The sequence below is a fragment of the Jaculus jaculus genome, chromosome 14 (genome assembly GCF_020740685.1).
Source record: "Jaculus jaculus isolate mJacJac1 chromosome 14, mJacJac1.mat.Y.cur, whole genome shotgun sequence".
Taxonomy (NCBI): domain Eukaryota; kingdom Metazoa; phylum Chordata; class Mammalia; order Rodentia; family Dipodidae; genus Jaculus; species Jaculus jaculus.
The window spans coordinates 18,354,773-18,369,822 of record NC_059115.1 but is presented as its reverse complement, the minus strand read 5'-3'; the positions used below and the strand labels follow the sequence as shown (position 1 = coordinate 18,369,822).

Genomic DNA, 15,050 nt, shown 5'->3' with positions numbered 1-15,050 from the left:
ATGTGTGCATGCTTGTTCATATGTGAGACTGTGGGTGCACACACATACCACAGCACATGTGGAGGTCAGAGGACAATTACAGCTGTTGGTCCTCACCAGATGTCCATCTTGTTTTTGGCATGGTCCTACATTGTTAAGTGCTACATACACGAGGCTAACTGATCCATGAGCTTCCAGGAGTTTCTCTTGTCACCACCTCCCATCTTGCTATGGCATGCTGGGATTATAGGAGTCCACCACCTTGTCTGGCTTTCCATAAGTTCTGGGGATCTGAACTCATACACAAGACAAGCACGTTACCCACTGGTCCATCTCGCCAGACCAGGTTATATATTTTAAAATATTTTTTTTAATTTTTATTTATTTATTTATTTGAGAGTGACAGACACAGAGAGAAAGACAGATAGAGGGAGAGAGAGAGAGAATGGGCGCGCCAGGGCTTCCAGCCTCTGCAAACGAACTCCAGACGCGTGCGCCCCCTTGTGCATCTGGCTAACGTGGGACCTGGGGAACCGAGCCTCGAACCGGGGTCCTTAGGCTTCACAGGTAAGCGCTTAACCGCTAAGTCATCTCTCCAGCCCAAGGTTATATATTTTAATGGATGAATTATATGGTGTGTGTAATCTTATTTCTCAATAAAGTTATTAGAAAAAAAGTCAAAAGATCCTTATGAAACTATTTGGCTCTACATATCTGTAGTGAGGTGATTTCTCTCTTCCTCCCTCCCCTGCCTTGTGCCTTCTGCAGTGAATTCCCATAATTTCATGTGATCTCAACATCCAAGACGTTCTCATGCCAGAGTTGGGCTTGGCCTCTCTGACACACATGGTGGTTTGAATGTGAATGGGTGACCCCGGGAGCCTCGTGTATTTTTAAGGTGAAGTCTGCTGGAGAGGTGTGTGCCTGGGGTTGGATCTGAATTCCAGACAAAGGTGTGGAGAGAGGAGAGCAGTTTGGGCTGTGGAGTTTGTGCTTGCTGCTTGTTGGTATTTGCTTGCTGCAGTTGTTTCTTCTCCCTGGATGTGTGGAGGTAAGCAGCTTCTTCCGTCATTGATGAAGTGTCCCCTGGATTTATAAGCTGAAATACACCCATTCCTCCAAGAAACTGTGTCTGGCTCGGTGTTTGTCCCAGCAATGTGGAGCTGATGACAACAATGTTTTGAGTTCTCCGTCTCTGTCCAGCTCCTCGACGAGTACGTATGACACGAGTGGTCCCTGTCCCCTCCTGCTGCACGTGCTGTGCAAATGTTCTCCAGCTCTCTACCTACAGGTCATTCTTCTTCCAACATACCAATTAAAGCTCTCAGCTGTGGGGCTGGAGAGATGACTCAGCAGTTAAAGGTGCTTGCTTGAAAAGTGTGACAGCCTGGGTTCAAGTCCCCAGTACCCACATAAACCCAGATGCACTAAGTGGGACATGTGTCTGGAGTTTCTTTGCAGTGGCAGGAGGTCCTGGTACACCCATACTCACTCTCCCTGTCTGCCTCTGTCTACTCTCAAATAAATGAATAAAATATTTTTAAAACCCAGCTTAGGAATTGCTCAGTAAGTAGTGCTTACATTATCATATCATAAGGACTTGATATTGATCCTCAGAACCTGTTTTAAAAAGCCAATCATGGCAGTTAATGGTTTGAATGTAATGCCTCACATAAGCTTACATGTTAGACCATTTGATCCATAGTTTATGGTACTGTTGGAGAAGGTCCAGTAACCTTTAGGAGTTGGCCTTGCTGGAGGAAGTGTCATTAGAGGAGCAGGCCTTGGAGTTACAGTCTAGCCCTACTTCCTGTTCTCTCTTTTCTCTCTATCTCTCTCTTGTTCCTCCTTGCTGATGTGAGGATGCAACACTGGTTTCCCACTCTAGACTGCTTTGTCTTTCTCCTCATAATGGGCTCTACCTTCTGGAACTATAAGCTAAATTAAATAATTTAACTTCCATAACCTATTTCTGGTTGGGTATTTTGTCCCAGGAACAAGAAAGCAGCTGATACAGTAGTGCATGCTCATGCTCCCAGCACTGAAGAGATAGACAGGTGGATCCCTGGGGCTTGCTGGCCAGACAATCTAGTCTACTTGGTGAGGTCCAGGCCAGTGAGAAACCCTGTTTCAAATCAGGTAGGTGGTTCTTGAGAGACATCACCAAGGTTATCCTCAAGCCTCCACATGCATCTTCACATATATGTACCTGTACACACATGCACACAACTCCCAGCTGGAAACCTGTTTACAAAATGTCCTTAGCCCTAATAATGCCCTTGGCCAATGGGTCCTTCTCTCTCTCGTTACATGGTCCTTGGCACCTGTGACTCTCTGGTGTCTGTCACCCCGTCAACTGGAGCTAACAAAATCTTCATTTACATTTGTCTCTCACAATCTTTGGAGGGGTACTGAGCATCTCAAAGCTCCTACCATGCATCACTTTCCTTAGGACCAAGACTTACATGCAAAAAATGATGAGGCACAGACAGACAGAGAGAAGGGCCATGACACCAGCACCTCCAAGGGCTGTGAGGACCGGCAAGAATCCTGCGCAAGACATCGATTTCCCTGCAGAGTAGAGAAAAACAAGTGACCTCACTCAGAACTCAGTGTGTTTTCTGCTCACAGCCTTGACAAGGTATATACTCCAACCCCCAGCTCAGCCAGGAAGTGGAAGGCCTTTCTAGCTATTTCTATCTATACGCAGGTGTTCTCCTGTGTAGTTTGAATGGATTACCTCAGCAGATTCAAGAGTTTTAGTCAATCATGTAACTTGGCTGGAGGAGGAGTTACTGGGAGTGGGTCTGAATTCCAGCCCAATATGCAAAGTGCTTAAGTTACGCTGGGGTTTTCTGGAGTGGGCTTGCTTGTGCTGGTTGTGGTTGCTTTCCTCTCTGTGTGCAGGCCTGTGAAAGGGGCCCAGCTTCTTCTGCCATTATGGAATGTACCCTGCATCTGACAGCTTCAAATAAATTTCATTCCTTCTGTAACTGTACCTGGTTTCACAGTTCATCCCTGAAGCTGTCTACTACATAAATTTATACTGAGAGTCAGGAAGAGTTGCTGAGGTGAATAATACTGTGTGGAGTTTTGTCTTTTGGAACTTCTGTTTTGGAGGAATGGGCATGGGATTGCTGCTTGCAAATTACGATGCCTTCCAGAGTGGTAAGCCAAGTATTATGAAGTATTCCAACAAGAGTTTGAAAGTGATAAGCACAGGAAAAAATGTCTTTGGAGGCTTGGCTTATAAACTTTCTAAGGGGAAGAAAAGACTGCAGAGAACTTTGTTAGAACTGGGATACTGACATAAGGGCTAGCTAAATTCTACTGTCCATGCTCAGAGAGTTTGATCAAGGTTAAATTTGTAATGGACTGATGTGCTTGGATAAAGATATGGAACTGAAAAGATTAGGATTTAGAGTTGGAAAAACTCAAACAAGTTTAAATTAGGGTTATTGAGACTGGTTGCTGAAGCTGCTGTTGTCAAATACATTGACATCTGGAAGGAAGATGGCCCAACCGTTTTACATTGAAACAATGGAAAAGATGCCCGAGGTGATTCCACCCAAGAAATACTGAATGGTAGAAATACAAACCCTTTTGTAAGGAAAAAATCTGCACTTTAATGCCTGTAATTTCTTTTGTCCCTGAGTTAAGAATATGGCTGTGCCCTGCCCACCAAGTGTTGATTTCAGAAGCATGAAAAATGTGTGCAGTGGGTCATGAAGTGCACATGGATTGAGAAGCCACTGCTGAGACACAGTGGCATGAGGCAGGTTGTGATGACCCCGTAAAGAAGCTGGAGAAACCATTGGAAGGTGGACTGTGGCTTGCATGGAGACCTGAAGATGTTTTGGATATACCAGGACTGCACAAACAGTGCTACCATGGAACACTGTTGGCTTAGGATGAAAATTTCCCCTGGTTATTTATCCCAGCTGGAGCGGCAGAATTGGGAATTCCAGAGACTATCAGTCATTGGTTATATCAGACTTCAACTACAGATGTTTGATGTTTGTTTGGTGGTTATTGAATTTGCATTGGTCCAGTCTCTCCTTGTCATGCCTTCTAACAGTTGAAAATGTTTACTCTGTGCTGTTGTATGTTGGAAGCATGCCACTTGTTTGATTTTATAGGACTCACAACTAAAAGACAATCGTAATCTCCAGTGAAGACTTGAGACTTTAGGACTAGCTTTAGTTGGTAAAGACTATGGAAACCATAGAAGTTGGGCTGAACACAATTTATAATGTGAGATGGGGTAAAGTATGTTGGTTTGAGTGGATGTCCCCCAGCAGAGTCAGGAGTTTTATTCAAGCTTGTAACTTGCCTAGAAGAGGTGTTACTGGGGGTGGAACTAAATCTCCCTCTTAAGATATACAAAGTGCTTGAGCACTGCTGAGTTTCTGGAGTATGCTTGCTTGTGTCGATGGTGGTTGCCTTTCTCTTCTGTATGTACCTATAAAAGGGGGGCAGCTTCTTCTGCCATTTTGGAACATACCCTACATCTGTAAGCTTCAAATTCTATTCTCCCTACAAACTGTACCTGATTGGACAGTTCATCCCAGTCAACCTGAAGTAGACCTTTGGCATCCATGTGCTCCCATGGCACACTCTGCCACTCTCTGCAACTGGTCACTCACCTGGCAGGATCAACATAGTGCTGTTCTTGGCCCCATGGGCATTCTGGGCTTCACAGCTGAGCCATAGGGCAGACCTGAGTCCCTTGTGGAATTTCAGTGAGCTGTTGGTCCAAGGTCCAGCTGAACTGGAGGTAACTGTCAATGAGGTATTGCTGCTATTCCCTTTCAGCAGCTCTTCCCTCAGCCTCCAATGCAGAGAGGGGGTCGGCCAACCTCGGGAGGAACAAATGCAGTACAGACCTTCTGCTTCCCAGGAGCAGGAGGGACTCAGCAGCTGTGGGAGAGCTGTGGGGAGGAAGGAGACAGGTCAGAACATGCTCCCTCTCCAAGACCCAAGTGTCCATCTCCCAAAATCTTGACACTCACAGACTACAGAGATGCTTAGAGAGATGGTTTGGGAGCCCAGTGCATTCTGAGCACAGCAGGTAAAACCTCCTCCTTCTGCAGGCCCTACCAGAGGCAGCTCCAGGATTCCACTATTGGAGGTATGGGAGGCATTTGGGGATGGAGACTCTTGATTCCAGCTCAGCTGAGCAGGAGGATTGCTTTCTGCAGCACAGTGCATCTGCAGAGCCTGGCCCTCCATGATAGGAAGGGAAGTGGCATTTTGCAGGATCTTGAAGACTATAGGGAAAGAGATGAAAAGAGATATTGCAGGGAGAATTAAAGAAATCCAAACATATCCTGAGCAAAAGAAATACCTCTGGAGGCATCACCATACCTGATCTAAAATTATATTACAAAGCCATAGTAATAAATACAGCAGGGGAAGAAAAAAAAAGGGAAGAGAAAGGAAGGGAGGAGGGTACTTAATAGGTTGGTATTGTTTATATGTAAGTACAGTGATTGAGATGGGGAGGTAATATGATGGAGAATGGAATTTCAAAGGGGAAAGTGCAGGTGGGGGGGAGGGAGGGTATTACCATGGGATATTTTTTATAATCATGGAAAATGTTAATAAAAATTGTGAAAAGAAAAATAAATAAATAAAACAGCATGGTACTAGCATAAAAACAGGAGTATAGACCAGTGGAATAGAATTGAGGACCCAGACTTTGGGTCAAGCAACTACAGCTACTTGATATTTGACAAAGGCCCTAACGACATAGGCTGGAAAAAAGACAACATTTTCACTATTGCACCTGTTGTCTCATTTCTGGCTTGCCGATTATAAGGCTTGCAGTTTCCACTGTTGAGTCTCTTCACTGGTGATTTCTCTCTCTCCCATTGAACTGCATCCAGAATGGCTTCTTCCAGCTTTCTGTCAGCTGGTCTACATGGAGGAGGTTATCAGCTCAGTTTCAGCAGGATTTCTGTGCATCCCAAGTATGTGGAGTCTTCAGCAATAGGGTATTACCATCTATTCCTGGTGGGAAACCAAGGGCCTCGGCAATGGCTTATAATGTTTTGGGGCCATCAGGGACCTCCCCAGTCAACAACTCACTTGAAGGTATCCCATCCCTGGCCCTGAAAATTTTCTAGCAACCATCTATGGCTCCTGAGTGTTCCATTGTCCAAAACCGAATGATTCCATATGAATTATTTATATCCTGTTAGATTTTGATTAGCCCTCCCTCTACCTTTCCTTTACGCAATCTTTTCCCCTGGCCTCACTTTGGGCCTTTTCACCCCATTAATCTACCACCAGTGAAGATACTCAACAGTGGACACTGCAAGCCTTATAATTGGCCAGCCAGGCCAAATGAGCCAATGGGTGTAATAGCGGCATGTCTATCATGGTGGGAACCAACTGCCCTCCAATTGCCCTGGAGGCCTGCTCCAAGGGAGGGAATACATTCCTGATACTGAAAACTTAAAACAAGGGTAGTCATGAACACTAGTCGTGTAACATCTGCTGATGTCTGGATAAATGTATATACTATGCTTATCAAACTGCCCAGTAAACACTTCTCTTAATGTTCATCACCTTATATTAATGCTACTCTCACTTTGGGTAGAGAATCTTGTCTTTTCAGATGGCAGTGACCTTGGGATGACTCAGAAGGTATCATAGTGCTGGAAAGAAGTGACTGGAGTACTGAGTAACATCTCGATCACACCTCCCAAGACTCAGGGTCTAATGTGGAAGAGGTGGCGGAAAGAATATAAGAGCCAAAGGAAGGGTAGGACTCCTTACAACGTGCTACCTCCAGACATAAAATGGCCTGCATATCCATGACCTCATAGTGCCTTACACTACCTACACAAGGCCATCATAAGAGGAGGAAAAGATCAAGACATCAAAAATAAAAGAGAGACTGATTTCGATGGGGAGAGGATATGATGGAGAATGGAATTTCAGAGGGGAAAGTGGAGGGGGGAAGGAGGGTATTATCATGGGATATATTTTATAATCATGGAAAATGTTAATAAAAATTGAGAAAAAATAAATTAATTTAGGGCTGGAGAGATGGCTTAGCGGTTAAGCGCTCGCCTGTGAAGCCTAAGGACCCCGGTTCTAGGCTCGGTTCCCCAGGTCCCACGTTAGCCAGATGCACAAGGGGGGGCATGCGTCTGGAGTTCGTTTGCAGAGGCTGGAAGCCCTGGCGTGCCCATTCTCTCTCTCTCCCTCTCTCTGTCCTTCTCTCTGTGTCTGTCGCTCTCAAATAAATAAATAAAAATTAAAAAATAAATAAATAAATTAATTAATTAATTTAAAAAAGACAGTATCTTCAACAATTGGTGCTGGACAAACTGGATAACCATATGCAGGGAATTGAAACTTGATCCAGACATCTCGCCATGCTCAACACTCAAGTCCAAATGGATCAAAGACCTCAATATAAGACCAGAAACTCAGCTTCTACTGGAAGAAAATATAGGAGGAAATTTCCATGATATAGGAGTGGAAAAAGACTTCCTGAACAAAACCCCAGTAGCCCAGGATCTTAAATAGTCACTCAACCAATGGGCTCACATGAAGCTGAAGAGTTTCTTCACAGACAAGCATACAATAAGCAAAGCCAATAGATTACCCAAGAATGGGAGAGAAAAATATTTGCTGTATATCCAACTGACAGAGGCTTAATCTCTAGAAGCTACAAAGAGCTCAGAAACCTAAAGAATGAAAAGTCAAACAACCCATTCGCAAATGGGGCAGAGCTGAACAGGCAGTTCACAGAGGAAGAAATACAAATGGCAAACACATACTTAAGAAAATGTTCATCATCCCTAATCATCAGGGAAATTCAAATTAAAACAACTATGAGATTCTACCTTAACCCAGTAAGGATAGCAAACATCAAAAAACCAAATGAAAATAAATGCTGGTGAGGATGTGTAGAAACCCTCATCCACTGTTGGTGGGAATGTAGGATGGTACAACCACTTGGGAAAACAATATGGAGACTCCTAAAAAAATCTGACTATAGAGTTACTAACAGACCCAGTTATTCCCTTACTGGGCATGTACCCTAAAACCTTCAAACCTCAGTCCAGAGAGATTTGCTCATTCATGTTTATAGCGGCTCAATTCGTAATAGCTAAGAGCTGGACTCAACCTAGAAGTCCATCACTAGAAGAATGGATAACTAAGATGTGCCATATCTACACAATGGAATTCTACACAGCAGTAAGAAAAAAAATGACACAATGAAATTTGAAGAAAAATGGTTGAACCTGGAACAGATCATTCTCAGTGAACTTACCCAATCACAGAAAGATAATTGCTGCACAGCCTCACTCATCTACAGCATCTAACCTGAATCTAACCAAGATGCCAACATACACAGCAAGCATCTCAAGGACTGGACAACAGGGTAGGTGGAGAAGGCAAGGGACAGGGTGGGAGACAAAAGTCTAGACCCAAACGTCAATGGTACCATAAAATTATACATCCTAAAAGGCAGACCAAATGGCTGAACCTTCACCAGGTCCTTAGAGGGATACCACAAGGCACTGGAGAGGGTATGATGAAGACTGACTTAATCTTCTACAGCTTCTCTCTCTCTTTCTCTCTTCTCTTTAACTCTTTTATATTAGTTATCTTTTTCTTCCTTCTCTTAGTGGACACTGACCTGTAACTCCCAATACCAGCATGTGGCTATCATCCACAAAAAGCTTTTGATCAGAGAGACCTACAAGGTTTCCTAAAAGAAAGACAGATTTCTATCAGAGTACTTGATTACCCACCAAAAGTTAGTGGTAAGACCCTCTGCTGAAGACACCATATGCAGTTGACACATAACATGGGGTGACATGGCTGGAAGCTGGAAAAGAATCAGTCCCCAGACAGCCAGTGCGTCTAGTACCAGAAGGTGCTACATGGGCAACTTAGGGAAAACGACCAATTATCTGTCCAAGCAACTCATGGTTTAACCTACTTAGCAGCAAATAACTTGTCATGATGCTTACACAAGTGCAATAGTGGTGCACAGCCATGGTGGGAAACCAACTGCTCTTGATTTGGCTAAGTGATCCGCTCAGTGGAACAGAACCCATAGCGGGAGCTGGTAAACAAGTCAGAACCATATCCAAACATGAGTCTGCTCTCCATTATCAAGCTACCACCAATCATGGGCTACAAGAGGGCCTACACCTATTAAATTCTCTATAAATAAATAAGGGTTGTCCCATTTGTCTGGTGCTAACTTTACTCTCCATTGGAGAATCTACTTCTCTTTTTCAGATAGACACAGATCCTAAGGAGAGAACCACTCAATCATATCTCAAAATGGTCCCAGCTGAAGCTAAGAATAATTGGTAAAACAAGCAAGGGTGCTGTTTTCTTGGTGAACCTGGAACTAGCACAAGGGTGAAGGAGATTGACAACGAGAATAATCAACTCCTACCAAATCAGATATCCAGAGACACAGAGGTTCCCAACACCTCATCACTGAAACAGACCCAAAATGAACCCAACATGGCTCAGGGAAATTTTGAGGAAGAGTGGACAGAAAGAATGTCAGAGTCACACATTGGGTCATGATACGCAGAGACATTCCTCCTACCCATAACTGTGGGCTAACTCCACAATGCATGACCCATATACCTCAAAAAGGAGGGGCCAGGTGGAGGGGGTAGGACATGGACAAGCCTAACAATGGTACCAACTTGATTGTATTCACTGAGTACAAAACTAATTAATAAATAAAAAAGAGAAAAAGATAAAAAGAGGGAGGGTGGGCCTGAGGAGATGGCTTAGCAGTTAAGTTGCTTGCCTGTGAAGCCTAAGTACCTAGATTCAATTCCCCAGTAACCACATAAGCGAGATGCATAAGGTGGTGCATGCATCTGGAGTTTGTAGGGCTTAGAGGCCCTGGTTTACCCATTCTCTCTAACTGCCTCCTTCTCACTCTCCTCTCTCCTAAATTAACAAAATATAGAAAAGAAGGAGGAGCAGGCTAGAGATGGTTTAGCACTTAAGGCACTTGCCTGTAGTGCCTAAGAACCAAGGTTTGATTCCCCAGTACCCATGTAAAGCAAGATGCATAAAGTGGTGCATGCACATGGAATTTGTTTGCAGTGGCTAGAGGCCCTGATCTCTCTTTCTCTCTCTCTGCAAATAAGTGAAATAAAGTATGAAAAAAGAGAGAGGGTAAGCCAGGTGGGGTGGTGCATGCCTTTAATCCCAGCACTCAGGAGGCAGAGGTAGTAGGATTACCATGAGTTCGAGGCCACCCTAAGACTACATAATGAATTCCAGGTCAGCCTAGGCCAGAGTGAGACCCTACCTCAAAAAAAGAGAGAGCGAGAGAGAGAGAGGGCAGCACATGGGAGGCAGAGGTAAGGAGGATCGCCGTAAGTTCAAGGCCACCCTGAGACTACATGGTGAATTCCAGGTCAGCCTGGGATAAAGCAGACCCTACCTCAAAAACCCAAAAGAGAGAGAGGGGGGCACAATAGGGGGCAAGTAGAGAGATAATATGCAAGTCCCTATCTCCCCCCATAATTTCACTGGGCCTTCCTTCTACTTTCCTGTCTTCCCTTGGCCCGTCCTGGTTGGTCCCCCTATTGGCTTCCAAAGACTACCATATGTAGCCTCAAAACATTGACCATATCTTCAGAAGAAGCTCAAAAATCTTACCACTGGCCACATCTTGAGATCCTGAACTCTGGTATGCAGACCTGGTGCACCAGATTTCTTCTTTTTCTGTTTTTTCCCCCCATTAAAACTTTGCGTCATATTCTGTGAGTCAATGGTCTTGTGCCACACTGGACCCCATAACATCTTGGGGGCTTAGCCTGGATCCACGTTTCAAGACCTCCCTGACTCTGGGGCAACTGAACAGGGAAAGGACCCCTAATATCAGCCCAAGAACCATATCCATCCATTTGCAGTTACCTGGTTTTGGAGTTGGTAGCAAGCCACAGACCAGGAACTTTTGCCTAGGAGTGCTGGCCCCTTGAGTCTTACAAAGAGTCCAGGAGGCCAATCAAGGTTGATTTTCAGACACACCCTGTTTGCCCCCAATCCCATTCAGCTTAGTGACAGAGTTCGGATCAAGAGACACAATATTGAGATGTTGGAAGGGCCCCTACCAGGTCATCCCAACCACTCCAATGGCCATTAAAGTGCAGGGGACAAAATACAAGAGGAATAGACTTAGTTTTTTTATAAAACAAAGGGACATATGTATGGCTTTAGTAAAACCTGTTGCTTTTATGCCAATCAGTCAGAAATAGTCTGAAATACACTGGTTTTAGTTAGAGAAAATCTCAAAGAAAGAACTTCAGAGACATGCCACTGCTAATTTGTTTTGGTCTATGTTTAGTTGGTCTCCATGGCTAACTTCCCTTGTCTCTTCTATTGCTGGCCCTGTGATACTACTGCTCTAAGGCCTTACCATAGGACCCTGCATTATTAATGCTCTAAATAGATATATAAAGAATAGAATATATTCTGTTAAGCTCATGGTATTGTGGACACAATACATCCCTTAGATGAATACACCCTAGACAGTATTATTCACGAGTCAAGGATTTGACTTAGTGTCATTTCAGAGGGGCAAATGGAAAATGGAATGTGAAAGGACTGGAATGATCCTTCGGTGCAATGTAGGTGTTTACTGTTAACTAAGGAATGGGATGACCCCTCTATTTACAGTTACCTAAGGAATGGGATAATCCCTCTGTGCAATGTACCATGACCTCCCTTTATCTCTTTGTTTCTAAATATCTTTGTGATTACATAGCATAGACTGTTTCTTGCCTCTGTTCTGCCTATGTGACCTATGTAACCTTGTGACTTTTTGTAATAGCTCCCCCACTTCTTTAACAGTATGTAATTTTGTGGTTTAACTTCCAATCCTATTTTTACTATAAGCATCATGTGGTTATTTCCAATAAAAACTGACACTCCAAACAGATCAGGCTGCATCTTAATATCCCGAACTCTGGGATGCAGACCTGGTGCACCACCAGCTTTCTTCTTTTTCTTTCTTTTTACTCAATAAAACTTTGCCCCCCCCCCCCCCCGATCTCACCACTGCAGGCATGGTGGTGTATGACTAATCCCAGCACTCAGTTGGAAGAGGCAGGAGTATCACTGAGAAGTCAAGGGCTGCCTGGGAAAAACAGTGTCAGGTCAGCCTGGGGTAGTTAATACCCTACCTCAGGGAAAAAAAAAAAAAATCTCATCTGGATGTTTTTGGGAGTATGTAACTGAAGGAAAACATAGCCAATGATGGTTTTGGAAAATAGGTTCAGTCAGTACAATAGGAAATAATCCCAGGAAGATCATAGAGGCCAATGGTGAAAAGGTGGAATAGGCAGATATTTGATCTTATAGACAGGAGGAAGAAGCAGACCATGGGGAATTAAGGAGGATGGGAGGTTCTAAAGTCTACTTACAGCTTTAACAATGTGAGTGTGTGTGTATGCATAGACTGCAAAGGAGGTGAGAAACATAAAATGTTCATGCTTATTTTTCTTTGTATTTGAGGGAGAAAGAGGCAGATAGACAGACAGAATGGGCACACCAGGGCCCCTAGCCACTGCACACAAATTCCAGATACATGTGTCACCTTGTGCACCTGGCTTACATGGGTCCTAGGGAATTGAACGTGGGCTCTTTGGCTTTGAAGGCAAGTCTCTCAACTGCTTAGCCGTCTCTCCAGCCCTAAAGTGTGTGCAGTACGAGGTATTGAACTTACCACCTCACTCATTCTAGGAAAGCATTCTACCACTGAGCCACACCCACAGCCTCTAACTGTTGGGTTCTAAGTAAACAATCTGCTTCTGAGTTACATTTTCAACCCTATTATTTACTTTGTATTTTGAGACAGGGTCTCAGTAAGTTACCGAGGCTGGAGTCGAACTTACAAAGTGTCCTTCCTCAGCCTCCTCAGGGCTGATAGAATATGTCTGGCTAATGTGATGATTCTTTTTCTTCCACCCCTGGTATCAGAATCTTTCAAATTCAGATTCACCACCACACCTTACAGATAGTGTTAGCCCCAGAGAGGGCAGGCTGTCTTTTACCTGTGCCATTTCTGAAGAAGAGGCTGATGTGGAGGTCCCGTGGAGCATCTGCATGGAAAGACAGGGACTTCAGTGTGAGCAGTGGAGGTAGGAGGCATGGGTCCTGGAGGTACCAAACTATGGTAACCAAGAATCTGGGGATACTGTCATTTAAACCACTGTCCACCTTCAGTCTACATGCCCTCAACACATGAATTTTCTATGGTAATAGTTACCTCTCCTTTCCCTCTCTTTTACACACACACACACACACACACACACACACACACACACACACACACACACTGTTCACTGCGTCTGTGGACCCAACCCTCCCTCCCAGCACTCACAGGACACATTGAGGTGAATAGTTCTCTTCGTGGTCAGCTGAGTTCCTTGGAGTTTCACTGAGCAGGTAAGGTTGGTGTCATGGTCCTGAGGCCGTGGGGTGATGGTGAGCACTGAATTGGAGAGAGTCCCAGGCTCCATGGAGTTGACGATGTCCCCTGTCCAGAGGATACTGACAGGTTCTCCACCCAGACAAGAGCCTGGCAGGTTACAGTTCAGGCGTGCAGGGTGGCCGGCCTTTAGAGGCTGCTCCATGTGGATGACAGGTTTCTCTGTCAGAGCTGAAGAGACAAGCTCCATGAGGAGAGAAACCCTACTGTGACCCTGTAAGTGACCAAGCTGTCCCCAGGGCCTCTGGTCACCCTAGCCCAAGACTAGAAAAGAGAATGGTCTAATGCCCTGTCTGTTCTACTGCGGGGTCTTTACAACCTGTAACCTTCCTTCTCTTTGGGGGACCCTGCCTACCTGTCACCCACAATTTCAGATTGACTGGGTAACGATGCACATTTCCTTTCTCCAAATAGAAGAAATAGCTTCCGTTGTCATTCCTCTTGGCACCTCTGATGCTCAGAGAGCAGTCATTGGCTTTGGTATCCCCAAGGAGGCGGAATCTGCCCTTGGTCTCCATCTTCACTTTTCTGCCTGGGTTGTTTGTGGCCACAGGGTCACTGTAGAATACACTGTCTCCTTCTCGGAACCAGTAGATGAAGAGTGGGCGACTGGAACGCCCCATGCTTCTGGGGTAGGAGAAGGAACAAGGCACCCGGACACACAGCCCCTCCTGCACCGTCACGACCTCTGGAACTTGGAGCTTGTACTCTGCTTGCCGCTGCAGGGATCCTGGGAAGAGGACACAGAGACTCCGTTGTAGCCTCATCCCTGCCTGCCCTCCCCCCTCAGCATACGCACCAGCCCACAGCAGGGGTAGCAGCAGCAAGACCAGCATCCTGCACCTGCTGAATCAGATCCAGCTCAAGTTCCTGTAGGGGAAGATGTGGGGCATGTGGGGCAGGTTCAAGGAGGCCAAACAGGAAGCTACTGTATGAGACAAGCAGTGGCCAGCCTCCAGCCACCAAAGGGGAACTTGAGGTTCCTGTACTGTTGGTGAGGGAGGGGTGGGGTGACATGATATCTGGGGAATAAGGAGGATACTCTGTTTCTCACCACCTACAGGACACTACAGGTGACAAGGCTCAGGTCCTCAGGGATTGGAGGGCTTGTCCAGACAGGAACTTGAAAGCAGTCAGTGAAGATTCAAACATCAGTGAGCTCAGCAAGGGCATATGGAGATGGAAAGAAGGAGGGCTAGTACTCATGGTTTGTGAGATATGTGTCAGAGACACACTCCAGCTGAAAAACCACTGGATGCTCCAGAAAAAAATGTCTTTTAATCTTTTTGTTTTTTAAAAAAATATTTATTTTCAAGGAGAGAGAGAGAGAAAGAGAGAGGAGAGAGAGAGAGAGAGAGGGAGTGAGGGAGAGAGAATGGGTACATCAGAGCCTCCAGCTTCTGTTAGGAATTCCAGATGCATGCACGACTGTGTGCATCTGGCTTTACATGGGTACTGGGGAATAGAAACCAAGGTCATTAGGTTATGCAGGTAAATGCCTTAATCACTGAACCATCTCCCCAGCCCTTAATTTTCTTAAAAGCATCCTCAATGCTGGTCAGAAAGC

At 45.0% G+C, this 15,050-nt stretch overlaps 1 protein-coding gene across 1 annotated transcript in view; it reads right to left on the bottom strand.

Moving 5' to 3' along the window:
• The window catches only part of LOC123454760 (sialic acid-binding Ig-like lectin 5), a 29,397-nt gene extending 15,074 nt beyond the window's left edge, over positions 1 to 14,323 (bottom strand). Inside the window, exons 1-7 of the mRNA XM_045134074.1 lie at positions 14,283 to 14,323; positions 13,839 to 14,213; positions 13,376 to 13,654; positions 13,047 to 13,094; positions 4,992 to 5,249; positions 4,626 to 4,910; positions 2,445 to 2,550 (exon numbers count right to left, since the gene is read on the bottom strand). Of these exons, the coding sequence (XP_044990009.1) occupies positions 2,445 to 2,550; positions 4,626 to 4,910; positions 4,992 to 5,249; positions 13,047 to 13,094; positions 13,376 to 13,654; positions 13,839 to 14,213; positions 14,283 to 14,319 (1,388 nt within the window). The 5' untranslated portion in view covers positions 14,320 to 14,323. The remainder of the gene's footprint in view (positions 1 to 2,444; positions 2,551 to 4,625; positions 4,911 to 4,991; positions 5,250 to 13,046; positions 13,095 to 13,375; positions 13,655 to 13,838; positions 14,214 to 14,282) is intronic.
• Positions 14,324 to 15,050: the final 727 nt, after the last annotated feature.